This window comes from Hylobates moloch, unplaced genomic scaffold, assembly GCF_009828535.3.
Source record: "Hylobates moloch isolate HMO894 unplaced genomic scaffold, HMol_V3 SCAFFOLD_3, whole genome shotgun sequence".
Taxonomy (NCBI): Eukaryota; Metazoa; Chordata; class Mammalia; order Primates; family Hylobatidae; genus Hylobates; species Hylobates moloch.
Window position 1 is genome coordinate 130,715,459 of NW_026652278.1, and position 15,867 is coordinate 130,731,325.

General features: G+C 38.1%; 1 protein-coding gene across 2 annotated transcripts in view; it reads left to right on the forward strand.

Moving 5' to 3' along the window:
• NAA15 (N-alpha-acetyltransferase 15, NatA auxiliary subunit) overlaps positions 1-15,867 on the forward strand; it is an 88,237-nt gene that overhangs the window by 58,386 nt on the left and 13,984 nt on the right. For both annotated transcript variants that reach the window (XM_032147428.2, XM_032147433.2), the window contains exons 13-16: positions 65-193; positions 1,294-1,507; positions 9,221-9,414; positions 15,635-15,743. In XM_032147428.2, coding sequence (XP_032003319.1) covers positions 65-193; positions 1,294-1,507; positions 9,221-9,414; positions 15,635-15,743 — 646 coding nt within the window. The remainder of the gene's footprint in view (positions 1-64; positions 194-1,293; positions 1,508-9,220; positions 9,415-15,634; positions 15,744-15,867) is intronic.

Here is a 15,867-nt window from a genome sequence, read left to right on the forward strand (position 1 = left end):
AATTCTGTGGTAGAATGATGTCTTTGATAAAAAATGATCTTGAAAATATTTGATTTTTGTATAGGAAGGAACATCAGCGGTAGAGAATTTGAATGAAATGCAGTGCATGTGGTTCCAAACAGAATGTGCCCAGGCTTACAAAGCAATGAATAAATTTGGTGAAGCACTTAAGAAATGTCATGAGATTGAGAGAGTAAGTACCTTCTGCATAAAAGTTTTCTTGTTTTATTCTGTTGATGGTTTTGGACAGATTTCATAGTTTTTTTCTCTTCTACCTCCTTATAATTCATAATAGGTGCTTTTTAAAATCAGTATTCACTTTTTTCAGTTTTCATAATGGAAATATAGACTACATTTTCAGCCAGGGTCTCTATTGTCTTTCAGTAAGAACTCTTTTTTAAAAAACTTTATGGAAATTTTATATCTTGGCTATGTTTTTATTGATTTTTGAACCTTTCAAATTGCTGCTGCCGCTTTAGTAGTACATACACAGCTGATTAAAGTACTCCTAGGACCCTGTTCGTTGTAGAATTTATTGATGATGCCATATACCCTTGGTAAGATATAAATGTTGGAAGACTTTTCACAATATTTCTTCTGTAGCTTGTCTAATTTCATGCTTTTTGATAAAATTGTTTTCTTAATCCTCTTCTCACGTTTGACTCATTACCATGACTGGTGGTTGGTTTTTCTTTTTTGTGTTTTACACAGATAAACATAGTTTATATAACTAATTTCACATTTGTAATATTGTCAAGTATAGCATACCAAAGCTTAGTTGAAATGCGTCAAGTTCCTGATTGCTTGACTTACTTGCTAATTGATTTCTTTTCCACATACCAGCATCACATTGCATAGGATTCAGATTTGTATCCTCAAAAAAAATTACCAAATACATCTTATAATCCTTTGCAAATGATTCTAAATATAAAAACTCAATGTTTAACATGTGAATCTACTTGCACTACTATGTATGTTAATAAATTATGTTTGATGTTGTCACAATAGCTTTAAGTATAATTAAGGAAGGGATAATGAATAAACATTTTTAAAGCTTCCTTTTTCAACAAATGATTCTGTGCCTGCAGTATGCCATATCCTGTGCTAGACAATGGCTAACTGTATTTGCTTATTTGAAATACAAGATATTCCTGTTAAATAATTGTAATTGTTTTTTTTAAATTTTACTAGTTTTTTTCATGCCAAAGTAACAAGTATTCCAAGGCTTTGATTTTGTAGTTTTCTTAGCCATTGCTGTACTTCGGTATAATAATAAAAAGATAATTTTGTTAGCATTTTATAGAAATCACTGATGACCAGTTTGACTTTCATACATACTGTATGAGGAAGATTACCCTTAGATCATATGTGGACTTATTAAAACTAGAAGATGTACTTCGACAGCATCCATTTTACTTCAAGGCAGCAAGAATTGCTATAGAGATCTATCTGAAGCTTCATGACAACCCCCTTACAGATGAGAATAAAGAACACGAAGCTGATACAGGTATAATATTCAAGAGTTCTTCTTGTGCTCTGATGTGTTTATGTGTATTTATGTGTATTATGTTTTTCATTTAATAGTATTGCTCCATGTCTTGAGCACCACGAGGGAAGATATTATACAAGGTTCTCTAAACAACAAAAGAAAAATGTTTACTTTTATGCTTCCAAAGTTAAACAAGAATTTAATTTGCAGTTATTCATTATCATTTAAGAAGTTTGCATGTTATGAGTTTTACATTTAATATCTGGTTTACCCAAAATTATAAATTGCTAACTATTTTACAGGTACTAGATTGCTAATTGTATAATTAGTATTATAATTCTACATTAGTGTTGGCTATTAGTATTACTAGTTATTTTTTTGAGATGGAGTCCCGCTCTGTTTCCCATGCTGGAGTGTAGTGCATGATCTCAGCTCACTGCAACCTCCCAGATTCAAGCGATTCTCCTGCTGCAGCCTTCCGAGTAGCTGGGATTACAGGTGCCCACCACCACGCCTGGCTAATTTTGTGTTTTTAGTGGAGACGGGGTTTCACCATGTTGTCCAGGCTGGTCTCGAACCCCTGACCTCAAGTGATCTGCCCACCTCGGCCTCCCAGAGTGCTGGGATTGGCCTCCTAAATAAAGTGCTGGGATTACAGGCATGAGCCACTGTTCCCAGCCTATTACTCTTTTTAATAGTAATTTATAATTAACCTACTAAAAATGAATATTGCTTGAACATTAAAAACCAGCTTGGGATAAAGCTAGGAAAACTGCACAGTGACTTATCATTTGACTCATTTTTAATGTACTATTTTTATAGCAGGGTATCGGAATGACTAGGGAGAAGTCTTCCTTAGACAGTTATTTGGGGAAGAACCTGAGAATGAGTGATCTCATATGTAGAAAAATACAAATTTTGTGACTTATTCATGGCAAAAATGTTGTAGGAATTGTGGCATAAAAAGTGTGTTAGATTTTTTTTTTTCTTTTGAGCCTATTCCTTTTTTGGGGATATGGTTGGCTGCTTTCTATATCCTTCTTCCTGCTAAACAGCTTTTGAATTATTTTGCTAATTTGTCGTTAATTTTTACTTCCTGTTGCCTAAGGACAGTTTAGAAATTTCTAAGGTCACATACTGAAGCCTTTGTACAGATATCACTTGAATCTCTCTCTACCTGTTGGTGTTGCTTCAACTTAGAAGAAAACACCAGTAAGAAGAATCTGCTGGACAATTTACTGTTAAAGTTGAGAGCTATGACCCTCTGGCTTCTTTTGTTTTTCTTTCTTTTTATTCTTCTGCCTCCCTCCTTCTCTTCGAATTATACAAATAATACACAATTTACTTTTCAAAGCTGAGACTATTAAACAGAAGTATACTTAGCAAATATGAAGATCCCCTTTCACTTTTCTCCCACCCATTCTTCATTCCAGCAATTATCCCTGTGAAAGGATCAATTCCCTTTATGCACGACTACGATTTCCAGAGTTCTATGTGTACATATACACATTCATTTCAGGATGGTTCTTTGCAGGGTTTCTTGTTTGATTTATTTTTCTTTAGTCCATAATTGGGTTTATATCATACTCAGTGTTCTGCAACTTAGACTTTTTACCCCATTTAATAGTATTGTTCCATGTCTGCATATCATAATTATTATTTTTCACTGTTAACATTTTAATGACTACGTAGGAATCTATGTGAATTTTTTCACCATTATAGTACTATAGTAAATGTCCTTGTACATAATTATGTGCATATTTATTTAGCGTGGATTATTAGAAGTGGAAATCGGTGGGTTGAAGGGTATGAGAATTTGAGATAAAAGGTTCATCAGTTTTTATTACCACCAACATGGGTATTGAGATTTTCTTTTATTTTACATTATTGCCAGCTCTGAAGGTTATTATTCCTTCACATTTTTGTATGTTGGGCAAAATATCTGTTTACAATTTATATATTTTGTTTGTTTGTTTTGTTTTGTTTGAGACAGGATCTCATACTATTGCCCAGTCTGGAGTCCACTAATGCGATCATAGCTCACTGCAGCCTTGAGCTCCAGGGCTCAGGCAGTCCTCCCAACTCAGCCTCCTCAGTAGTTGGGACTACAGGTGCATGCCACTGCACCCAGCTAATTTATTTTTGTAGAGACATGGTCTTGCCGTGTTGCCCAGGCTTGTCTTGAACCCCTTGGCTCAAGTGATTCTCCTGCCTTGGCCTCCCAAATTGTTGGGATTACAGGCATAAGCCACTATGTTTGGCCAATTTCTAGATTTTTAATGGAGTGGATTATATGTTTTCTTTTTTTCACTTAGGTTTTATCCTTTAAGATGAGTGTCTTTCATTATATACAAGTTTTAATTTTTAATATTTAGTCTTTTTTGTGTCTTCTAGATCTTGCTTAGAAAGGCTTTTTCTACTTAAAAATTTAAAGTATATTTATGAATATCTTGTTTTTATTCTAATACTTCTGCTTTGCAGTTTTTTAGATTTGGCTCTTTAAACATTCAGAGTTAATTTTTATATATGTTGTGAGGTGGAGGGTGGCTTTCCACCTCCCTTCCTCCCCAAAATAGACTGCTATTTCCTCAGTAATATTTATTGAATAGGTTTTTGTATTCCTCACTGATTCAAATGCTACCTTTAACATGGTAAATTCTGAAAAAAATAATGTAGTAGGTCATAGGCATGGTTTCTTGGTCTAACATATATTAAAGATATGATTAAAACTACATGGTATTGACATCAGTACACAGATAGTTTTCTGTTGTTATGATCCATTTTTCTCAATCTAACACTGTGTCTTTAGAATTTTCGTGTTTTTACATGCAGATTTTTGCTTATGCATACATGGTAGAATTGGATTGTCTTGCAGAAAGTTTCTGATACTAGGTTGAATCATTTTTCAGTTGATTTTTGAAAATTTTCTATGTAGGCCATTATGTTAATCTGTAAATGGCAGTAGATTTATTTCTTTCAATATTTATACCTTTCCCCCTTATGTCTTCTGGTATGGTTAGAGTTGCTAAAACAGTGGTGATTAGTAGGAACAAAAGTGTACTTGCTGCCTTTTTTTCTATAGAGGTAGTACTAATAATGCTTCATGATAAAGTTTAATATTTATTTATTTTTGAGATGGAGTTTCGCTCTTCTCACCCAGGCTGGAGTGCAATGGTACTATCTTGGCTCACTGCAACCTCTGCCTCCTGGTTTTAAGCAATTGTCCTGCCTCAGCCTCCCGAGTAGCTGGGATTACAGGCACCCGCCACCACTTCTGGCTAATTTTTGTATTTTTAGTAGAGAACGGGGTTTCTCCGTGTTGGTCGGGCTGGTCTTGAACTCCTGACCTCAGGTGATCTGCCCACCTCGGCCTCCCAAAGTGCTGGGATTACAGGTGTGAGCCATCACGTGCGGCCTACATTTGTCTTTTTAATCATCTGGAGTTTAGTATAGCATAGAAGAAGCCTAGACTTTGGAGTCCAAGTGAAGTAGATTTACATCCTTGCTCTGCCTTTTACCATGACTCTGAGTTATTTTCCGCTGAAACCTCAGTTTTCTCATATATGAAATAATATTATACTCTAATTCATGAGATTGTTGAGGACATCAAATGAAATACAATGTATGGGGTATGGGCTGGGTGCAGTGGCACACACCTGTAATCCCAGCACTTTTGGAGGCCAAGGCAGGTGGATCGTTTGAGTCCAGGAGTCCGAGACCAGCCTGGGCAACGTGGTGAAACTCTGTCTCTACAAATACAAAAAAAAAAAAAAAACCAACCAACCAAACAAATAAAACAGGCATGGTGGTGAGCACCTGTAGTTCTAGCTACTCAGGAGGCAGGAGTGGAAGGATCATTTGAGCCCTGGAAGTCAGAGCTGCAGTGAACCATGTTCGCCACTACACTCCAGCGTGGACGACAGAGTGAGACCCTGTTTCAAAGAAAAAAAGAAAGAAAAAATACAAGGTATGCATTATATCTATCATGTAGCAAGGCTACAAGTGGTAGCAATTATTTTACCAGTTTTTAAAAAGATCAGTGCTTATGTTGCCATCCATTTATAGTTTTGTGTTTCCAGAATGTAATTTTTTGGTCTGTATTAGAATTTTTTTTTTTTTTTTTTTTGCCTTTTGTTTTTAGTATTAAGGGATTCTTCACTAGGAAAAAGATAAATAATGCATTTGTTTTTGTTGGCTTTATGTTATCTATTGCTGCATCATAAATTAATCCCTAAATTTAGCAGCTTAAAATAACCCTTTTTTTGGGTCAGGAATTCAGAAGTGTCTAAGTGACTCTGACTCAGGGTTTCTTAGGAAGTTGTAGTTGAGATTTTGGATGGGCCTGCCATCGTTGGAAGGCTTGGCTAGGACTGAAGGGATCCATTTCCTAGATGGCTTACTCAACCTGGCTGGTGGCATGAGACCTTAGTTCTTAGTCTCTCTGTAGAGTTTCTAAAGTTTCTGAAGACATGGTAGCTAATGATGACAGACAAAGGAAGAAGCTGCAACACCTTTTTAATGTTCTGTTCTCCTGACATCACACCATTACTTCCTTCACATTCTAATTGGTCAGAAAAGAGTCATCAAGCACAACCTACATTTGAGGGGAGGAGAACTGAAGAATTTGTAGACATAATTTTAACTGCTGTGGTCTGCATTTTGGTTACAAATTATTTACATTATCATTTTTGGGTTTTGTTTTTTTTTTTTTTAATTTTTGAGACAGGGTCTCACTCTGTCTTCCAGGCTGGAGTGCAGAGACTCAGTCATAGCTCATTGCAGCCTCAAACTCCTGGGCTCAGCCAGTCCCCCAACCTCAGCCTGCCACGTAGGTAGGACTACAGGCACATGCCACCATGCCCAACTAATTTAAAAATTCTTTGTAGAGGTGGGGTCTTGCTGTATTGCCCAGGCTGTTCTCAAAGTCCTGAGCTCAAGTGATCCTCTTGCCTCGGCCTCCCAAAGTGCTGGGATTACAGGCATGAGCCACCACGCCCAGCTTACATTATTCTTATATGCAAAATATAGTTAGCCTTTTCAAGGCCTTCAGAAGTCTATCCTATTGTAACATTAGCTTAACACCCTAAGTGCTTAGAAGTTTTATTGTTTGAGAGAATCTGTGAGTCATACTCTTAAATTTTTTAGAGAGCCTTTCTTCAGACTAAATAGTGAGGCACCACCATATTCTGAGTAACAAAAGATTGTAACGCCAAGCCCTTTGCCTTCTCTCTTGACATATTTTTTGATCTTTGCCCAGCAAGCCATTTCTGGAGAGGCTGAGAGTTTTCAAAACCATCAAGCCCCTGTCTCTTTTCTGTAGTTTCTTTCTCCTCTTGCATTTTTCCTGGGCACTTTGCCTGAAAATCCCTTCAGTTAGTTAGTTAGCTCACTGAGTTCATTTGACACATTTTATAACACTGTTGCTAAACTTTCTGCTACTCTGTGGCTATAACATATCCTTCACTTCATTTTAAGGGCTCACCTGCAGCCTCCTCAAAGTCTAGACTTCTATGAATAGTCCAAGGCTCTTCAAACTTCCGCTAAAGCCCTACTCAAAGTGTGTCCACCTTTTGCAACTCCCTGGCTCCAAAGTTACTCCCACATTTTAGGTTTTTGTTACAGGAGTATCTCATGTCCAGGTACCAAAATCTATGTTGTTTATCTATTGCTGCAAAACAAATTACTCAAAAACATAGCAGCTTTAAATAGCAACCATTTATTATCTGACTGTTACTACGTGTCAAGAATTCAGAAGTCACTTAGCTGTATGTTTCTGAAGACTCTGGGTCTCTCAGGCAGCTGAAGTCATGATGTTGGCTGGGCATGGTGGTTCATGCCTGTAGTCCTAATGCTTTGAGAAGCTGAGGCGGGTGGGTTGCTTGAGTCTAGGAGTTCGAGACCAGCTTCGTCAACATAGTGAGACCCTGTCTCTGTTTATATTTTAAAATTAAAAAAGAAAGTTGCCAGCTGGAGCATCTGAAGGATCGACTTGGCTTGGAGGATCTCCTTCCATGATGGCTTACTCTCATGGCCAGAGGCATCAGTTCTTGGCCACACATTGGTCTTTCCATAAGATTGATTGAGTTTCCTCATAATATAGGAGCTGGCTTCCTCTGAATGATCCAAGAGAAAGCAAGGAGGAACCTATAGTCCATTTATGTCCTAATATTAATGTTACATACCTTGGTGTATAATGCATGTTACTCCTTACACATGAGTCACTAAATATAGCCCACGTTTAAGGCGGGGGCGGCGGGGGGGTCTGCCTTTTTAAAGGAAGAACTTGTGGGCATATTTTGAAATCACCACAGTGGTAATGTATTTTGGAATTACTTTTTTCATTTCTCAATATTAACAGATGTTATCCAAATAAATACAGGATGAGCCTTTAGCTTTCAAATTTGTTCCTTGAAATCAAAACAATGTAAATATTTCACTATATTGTAGCAATTTGTCAGTGATTTCCAGTCTTTTGAGACAGTCAATAGTTTATACTTATAGGGATATTGTTAATTTTCAATACTAAATTTTTAATTTACTGTAGAGTTATTCATTTATTCTGTTAACAAATATTTGAGTGTTGTCTGTATGTTTCGGCATGCTGCTAGGCCCTGAAAATAAAAAGGTTACAAATGAGACAGGATCTCCTTTACCAAAGAGCTCACCGCTTAGAAGAGAGACAGCTGTATAAACAAACTATTGTGACAAGCAAAATATATTAGCCATAGTGGCAGCACAGAATGAATAATTGTTTGGCCAGGTTAGAGAAGGCATAACTAAGTGAGCATAGTCCTCTGAAGCCATAGAGATATGCAGCAGCTTATTATATTCATAGATTGCAAATAGTTTAATATTGCTGTTTAACTTGTATGTTTTGCTGTGATCATTTGTTTACATGCATATCCCATACGGTTTCAAGAAAGTTTTCTCAAGTGGTTCCATTATTTGCTATCTGATGTTGAACCATTAAAAGGCTATGTACTGCTGGGCGCGGTGACTTGCGCCTGTAATCCCAGCACTTTGGGAGGCCGAGGCAGGCGGATCAGGAGGTCAGGAGTTTGAGACCATCCTGACCAACATGGTGAAACCCTGTCTCTACTAAAAATACAAAAATCAGCTGGGCGTGGTGGCGCATGCCTGTAGTCCCAGCTACTTGGGAGGCTGAGGCAGGAGAATTGCTTGAACCTGGGAGGCAGAGGTTGCAGTAAGCTGAGATCGCGCCACTGCACTCCAGCATGGGTGACAGAGTGAGACTCCGTCTCAAAAAAAAAAAAAAAAAGGCTACGTACATATAGGGACATTTACATCCATACCATGCAATATTTTTTTAAATTTGTTTTTTGAGACAGAGTTTTGCTCTTGTTTCCCAGGCTGGAGTGCAGTGGTGTGATCTTGGTTCACTGCAACCTCTGCCTCCTGGGTTCAAGCAATTATGCTACCTCAGCCTCCTGAGTAGCAGGGATTACAGGTGTGCACCACCACGCCCAGCTAATTTTTATATTTTTAGTAGAGACAGGGTTTCACCATGCTGACTAGGCTGGTCTTGAACTCCTGACCTCAGGTCATCTGCCCACCTCAGCCTCCCAAAGTGCTGGGATTACAGGCATGAGACGCCATGCCCAGCCTCATGCAATATTTTTTAATGGGAGTTTGGTAGTATCAAATAATACTTAAAATTACTAATCTGATTAACATGCTTGTTAATTTTATTAATTAACTTATTGCCTGCAGCAAACATGTCTGACAAAGAGCTAAAGAAGCTACGTAATAAACAAAGAAGAGCTCAAAAGAAAGCCCAGATAGAAGAAGAGAAAAAAAATGCAGAAAAAGAAAAGCAGCAGAGAAATCAGAAAAAGAAGAAGGATGATGATGATGAGGAGATTGGAGGTCCAAAAGAAGAACTTATTCCAGAGAAACTGGCCAAGGTACTTAATAATAGTGTTTAGCACAATTGAGTGACATTTTATGATCAGCTGTTGTCATTTTTATACTCTTATTTGACCAATGTGATTATAGATTTTAGAGCCAAAAATTATTTTTTAGTATTCTTTAATATTTTGTTTCTGATCGTGTTTCATGTTTAAAACTTGAAATAATGATCCTGTTCCAAAGTCATATAGTATAGTATGGTGGAAAAAATTGTGACTTTTGAGTCATTCTGATCTGGGTCCAGATATTAGCTCTTATATTTTCACTGTGTGCCCTTGGACACTGTCTAACCTCTCTGATGGTTTTCTCATCTATAAAATGGAACTAAGAAAATCCTTATTTAGGGCTGGAAAAAATATATAGGTAAAGCATCTAGTGTCTGTTACAGTGGTAACATGCAAGTTTTTATGTCTAGGCTAAATTGAGTTTGTTATAAACTGAGGACTATACGTCTATCTCCCACTTACCTCTGTTGTCAGTTTACATTATTTCTTTTCTAGCCTAAGGCTGTAAATATTTTCCCTAGGCCAAAATCTGACCTGCTGGTTTTAACCATTAAGCTGAAACCAAGATACTCATTGTCACATGAACCATTTTGATTAATAACATTCCTTTGTCCTTTCTTTTGACCCTAGACATCTTCCTGCTTTGTATGAAAATAATTGCATAATTTGTTATGTTAAAGCAATATAGTAAGCAGTCGCCCCAGACTTTAATTTTAGCCTCACTAGTAAGGAAAAGCTCAAAATCATTTCCCTGACTGCTTTATAACCAAGGAAAATTATAATGCCAAACAAATAGAGTTGGAGAATATGTTTAGAATTCTGTCAACCAGAGCAGGTGGACAGTAGTATCACATAGACATAGTAATATTGCTATGAGAAATATAGCCATGTGCCTATAGTTCCAACTATGTAGGAGGCCGAGGTGGGAGGATCACTTGAATCTAGGAGTTTGAGGCTGCAGTACACTGTGAGCTATGATCATGCCTGTGAGTAGCCATTGTACTCCAGCCTGGGAGACATAGCAAGACTCTGTCTCTTAAAAAAAAAAGAAAAATAGCACACACACACACACACACACACACACACACACACACACACACACGAAATATAGAAAAATCCAGTTGGATTCTACAAGGATTTATTGACATCTTTTTACAAATAATTGTATACCTGCTAGGAACAAACACAATACCTTTTTATTGTTGGGAATTTATTGGAAGATTACACAGGGAAGCAAGAAAGCACAGAAAATGGACCTTTCAGGCCTCAGAGAATTTCAGTCATTCAGGGCATAGAACTTAAACTTTAGACCTTCCATCTCTATGCCCCCACTTTCTTTATTACTACTACTTTTACCACCTTCACTGCCTGCCTGCTGCCATCATCACTTTGTCTACTTGCTTTTCCCTTTATCCCATGACTTTCCTTAATGACATTTTTCATTATAACTCTTCATGTTTTCATGTGTTTCTTTTTTTTTTTTTTCTGTTTGAGGCGGAGTCTCGCTCTGTCACCCAGGCTGGAGTGCAGTGGCGTGATCTCGGCTCACTGCAAGCTCCACCTCTGAGGTTCACGCCATTCTTCTGCCTCAGCCTCCCAAGTAGCTGGGACTACAGGCGCCCGCCACCACGCCTGGCTAATTTTTTTGTATTTTTAGTAGAGACGGGGTTTCACTGTGTTAGCCAGGATGGTCTCGATCTCCTGACCTCGTGATCCTCTCGCCTTGGCCTCCCAAAGTGCTGGGATTACGGGCGTGAGCCACTGCGCCTGGCCCATGTATTTCTTAAGGAGAGGATCTCTTTTGATTATTTAGTTACTGTTTAATAAAGAGTACACCTACAGAGCAGAATTCTTATACTAGGTTTCCTTAAAGACTGTTAGGTTTTACTTGTGTCCAGGGTGTCATAATTGCCTTCAAGCCAGATAACAACCTGTGGTCTAATTATTTGTAGCCAGGATTGTAGAGTCTGAGAACAAAGTAATGGCTACAAATGGTGCTTCTGACTGCTTTGTTTGGAAGAAGCTTAGTGCAAGGTACCCTTTTTCATGGGCTGCTCCTCAGTACATATTATTCTTACCTGTTAGGTACATAAGACGTTTTTCCTCCTCAGCTAACTTCCTCCAAGATGCCCCTGTCTAAAAGCATCTATACTTACCAAGATCTCCAATGTGGTAACAACATCAAATTATACCAAGCCATCATAATTAGGAGTGGCTTTGTAGGTTATTTTAAAAGCTGCCTGCCAAGTCTGGTTCTGCAGTATATAGATCTCCCCCGCCCCTCAACCCCCGCCTTTTTTTTTTGGTGATCCTGTATTTCAGCTTTCTTCTATGTGGTAAATGGCAAATTTAGTGTCACCAGTTCAGGGTAATATTCAGTCATGTGTCATTTAACAGGGATACATTCTGACAAATGCATGCTTGGGTGATTTTGTTGCTTCGTTTTGTTTTTTTGTTTTCTTTGAGACAGGGTCTTGCTCTGTCACCCAGGCTAGAGTGCAGTGGCATGATCTTGGCCCACTGCAGCCTCTGCCTCCTGGCCTCAAGTGATCCTCTCACCTCAGCCTCCAGAGTAGCTGGCACTACAGGTGCCCACCACCATGCCTGGCTAATTTATTTTTATTATTATGGCAATGGGATTCTACCATGTTGCCCAGGCTGGTGTCAAACTCTTGGGCTCAAGGGATCCACCCACCTCAGCCTCTCAAAGTGCTGGGATTACAGGTGTGAGCTACCACACCAGGCTTGGGTGATTTTATTGTTGTGCAAACATCATAGAGTATATGTACACAAATCTAGATGGTAAAATCTACTACACACTTAGGCTATATGGTATAGCTGATTGCTTCTAGGCTACAAACCTGTATAGCATGTTACTATACTGAATACTATAGGCAATTGTGATACATGGTAAGTAGTTGTGTTTCTAAAATGCCCTAAAAATAGGGCAATATAATCTTATGGGACCACTTACGCAGTTCATTGTTGACCAAAACATCGTTATGTAGCACGACTATATAAAATAAAATCAAAGCCAGTAATTCCAGTAAAGAAGGAGAAGAGGAAAATGGGAATTAGTAAGGTCAGTATTCAGTCAACTTGAGTATAAATCTCAGGTCTTGGCAGAAGCTGTATCACTTGTTTCTCCAACTTACCATGAGGCATTAGTTGGTATTTATGAATTCCCTTTTGTACCACTCATCACTCATCCTATCTTCCTCCTTGCCTTCACTCAGCATTTTTTTTGTTTGCTTTTTTTTTTTTTTTTTTTGAGATGGAATCTCACTCTGTCACCCAGGCTGGAGTGCAGTAGCATGATCTCAGCTCACTGCAACACTCTGCCTCTCAGGTTCAAGCAGTTCTCCTGCCTCAGCTTCCCCAGTAGCTGGGATTACAGGCACGTACCACCACACCCACTATTTGTTTTGTTTTGTATTTTTAGTAGAGATGGAGTTTCACCATGTTGGCCAGGCTGGTCTTGAACTCCTGACTTGAAGGGATATGCCCACCTCAGCCTCCCAAAGTGCTGGGATTACAGGTGTGAGCCACCGCACCCAGCCTAGCATTTTTTTTCCTGTTGTATATACACTTTTCCTTCCAAAGGCTATGATTCCTTAGTAAGGTAGTCTTTCTTTAAAAAGTTGAATCATTTTAAACTTTTTGTTGCTGTGCTGGGAGTTGCTATGCTAGAGAGATATACTCCTTCACAACATATCTTAATATGAGGATTAGATTTCAAGTCAGTTTATAAATTTGAAAATTGCATATGATTAAAATTGCCCTTGGAAGTGTCTTAAATTGCCCATTAAGTGCAGTGCAGTCTCATCCTACATGCATTTAACTTAAGTGAATTCAACTCTTCATGACTGGATGTACTTTTTTCTTTAAGGGAGACAAAGAATAATATGCATAATGATGGTTAATTCTATCCGGTATTTCCCTCAGTGAACACTGGACCCCAACTGAGTATGAGATGGGAGGCATGAGTGCCACAGTCCATTTCGGTTCTTGTGTGCTTATCTTGGTGTGAACATCTTGCTATGATGATTGTCAGTTTGGTATTGAAAACATGGTTTTCATACATGTAATACAAAGTATTTATATTTTTATATCTGCCTGTCTTCAGCTTAAAGGATTTTCAAGGGATATTTTGACTTTTTTTTCCTGAAATACTGATTTTAGACTTGCATTTCTGATTATATGCTTCCATGTACATACAAAACCTTGTTCTGCACGATGTATGAGTAAATATAGAGTGTAGTTAGATTTCTTGTGGTTATCTACGTATATTTAAACACTTAGATTTACCCTGACAAAGTTTTACCTATGAGAAGTAAACAGAGACTGAGACTACATATCGGAATATCAGACCCAACCCAGATCTCCTTTGGGAGAATATGTTCTTGTTTATTAAAGTTGGAAACATAATTAATTTCTCTGTTTCCTCTCTCCAAGTTCAAGTACTTGATTTAACTAAATATAAATACTTGTATTGATTCACCTGCCCTATAGTCCTTGTTTCCCTTTGTAATAGCAGCCATATCTCTCTGATAGTAAATTACCCTGGTCAATACACTGACCCTCATTTCAGTCTGTATCCTAGAGGCATGAAAGGCATGATACAGCTAGGTGGCAGGTTTGGTTTCCAGTTCTCTGCCTTTCTCTGATACAAATATTTCTCCCCTTGTACCAGAAATTCCTATATAGTAGAATATGGAGTCATGGGAGCAAGAAGTAAAATATGTACAAATGTGTGGGGAAGTCGTACCTATGAGGGCCTTTATTTTCTCCTCTATCTCTTGGTTCCTGAATCCACAGTTATTAGAGTGGCAGAGCCATATATTAATTTCTAGTTCTGGTTTAGAACATGTATCCTTCAAAAGAAAACATTCTGGCACTGGAGCTGGGCTTTTAATGGGTTATTTTATTGTCATGTAAGGCCTTCTGCTTTACACACTAGGACATGGTGAATCCCATAGAATTCACTTCACTGCTTTTCTTTCTCTTTTTTTTTTTTTTAAATGCAGTGAAACAATTTTCTTGCCCAGAAGCTGTTTTGGTGAAATCACAATTACTGTACTGACAGAGGCACATTGACCAGTTGTGGCAAATTCATTTTCCATTAGGGTTAATTGTTACTGCCTCTGTGATGAGAGAAAGCAAATATAGAATCCAGATGTTTAGTGCCCTTCTGATAAATATGGTGGTGGTTTCCAGCCCTACCTGAGATAAGACAGGGAATAGTCTTGTCTTTTTTTTTTTTTTTTTTTTTGAAACGGAGTCTCGCTCTGTCGCCCAGGCTGGAGTGCAGTGGCGCAATCTCGGCTCACTGCAAGCTCCGCCTCCCAGGTTCACGCCATTCTCCTGCCTCAGCCTCTCCGAGTAGCTGGGACTACAGGCGCCCGCCACCATGCCTGGCTAATTTTTTTGTATTTTTAGTAGAGACGGGGTTTCACCGTGGTCTCGATCTCCTGACCTTGTGATCCGCCCGCCTCGGCCTCCCAAAGTGCTGGGATTACAAGCGTGAGCCACCGCGCCCGGCCTAGTCTTGTCTTAATATTCAGTCCAGGAGTAGAATAGTAGCACAATTGCATTATACCTGCCTAGTAATGATTTGCGAGTATATAAATTACTATGACATTTATGTAATTAATAAAAATTGGTAGGAACACAGTTCTATAAATATTAATATTTTAAAATGCCACCTCACCATTAATGCCATTTGAATAAATATGAATTCCTGTAGAATTTATAGAACAAAGCAAGACAGAATGGATAGTGTAAGATTTTGAATAGCTTGATTATACTTCACTTCGTTTGAATTATAAAGAACATTCACTCATTCTGTCATGGTCTCTGTAGTCTCCTTTGTACTTCTTCTGTCCTAGTTCACATCTCTTCTTTCTTCCCCCTTGGCTATCTGACCTGTTTCTCTTTCTGTCTTTCTTTCTCTGGTTCTATTTTATCTACTTCCTTCTTTTTGGATAGTTTCTATCCAGCAATAATACAGTATCTAGGGTTAAAAATCAGTTAAGAATTCTAGAATTCAAAATCCCCTTCATTTAGGTTATAGGAGGTTAAAATATGACAGTGTTTTTCTGGGTGACTGGTAAGTGATTTTATTTTTTAAAAATAAGAATTTTTAGTAGAATAAAATCACATTCCCCAAGAACCTTACTTTCATTTGTATAATATCTTTTATTTTTGTTAGGTTGAAACTCCATTGGAAGAAGCTATTAAATTTTTAACACCGTTGAAGAACTTGGTGAAGAACAAGATAGAGACTCATCTTTTTGCCTTTGAGATTTACTTTAGGAAAGGTAGGCAATTAGGGTACAGTGGCCCTGATAAAGCTGATCACTGTATTTCTTAGGTATAGTCACCCAACTCTGATAGCCTTACCACTGTACGATTATTTAGCAAATGCCAATGAAGCTTTCTCAC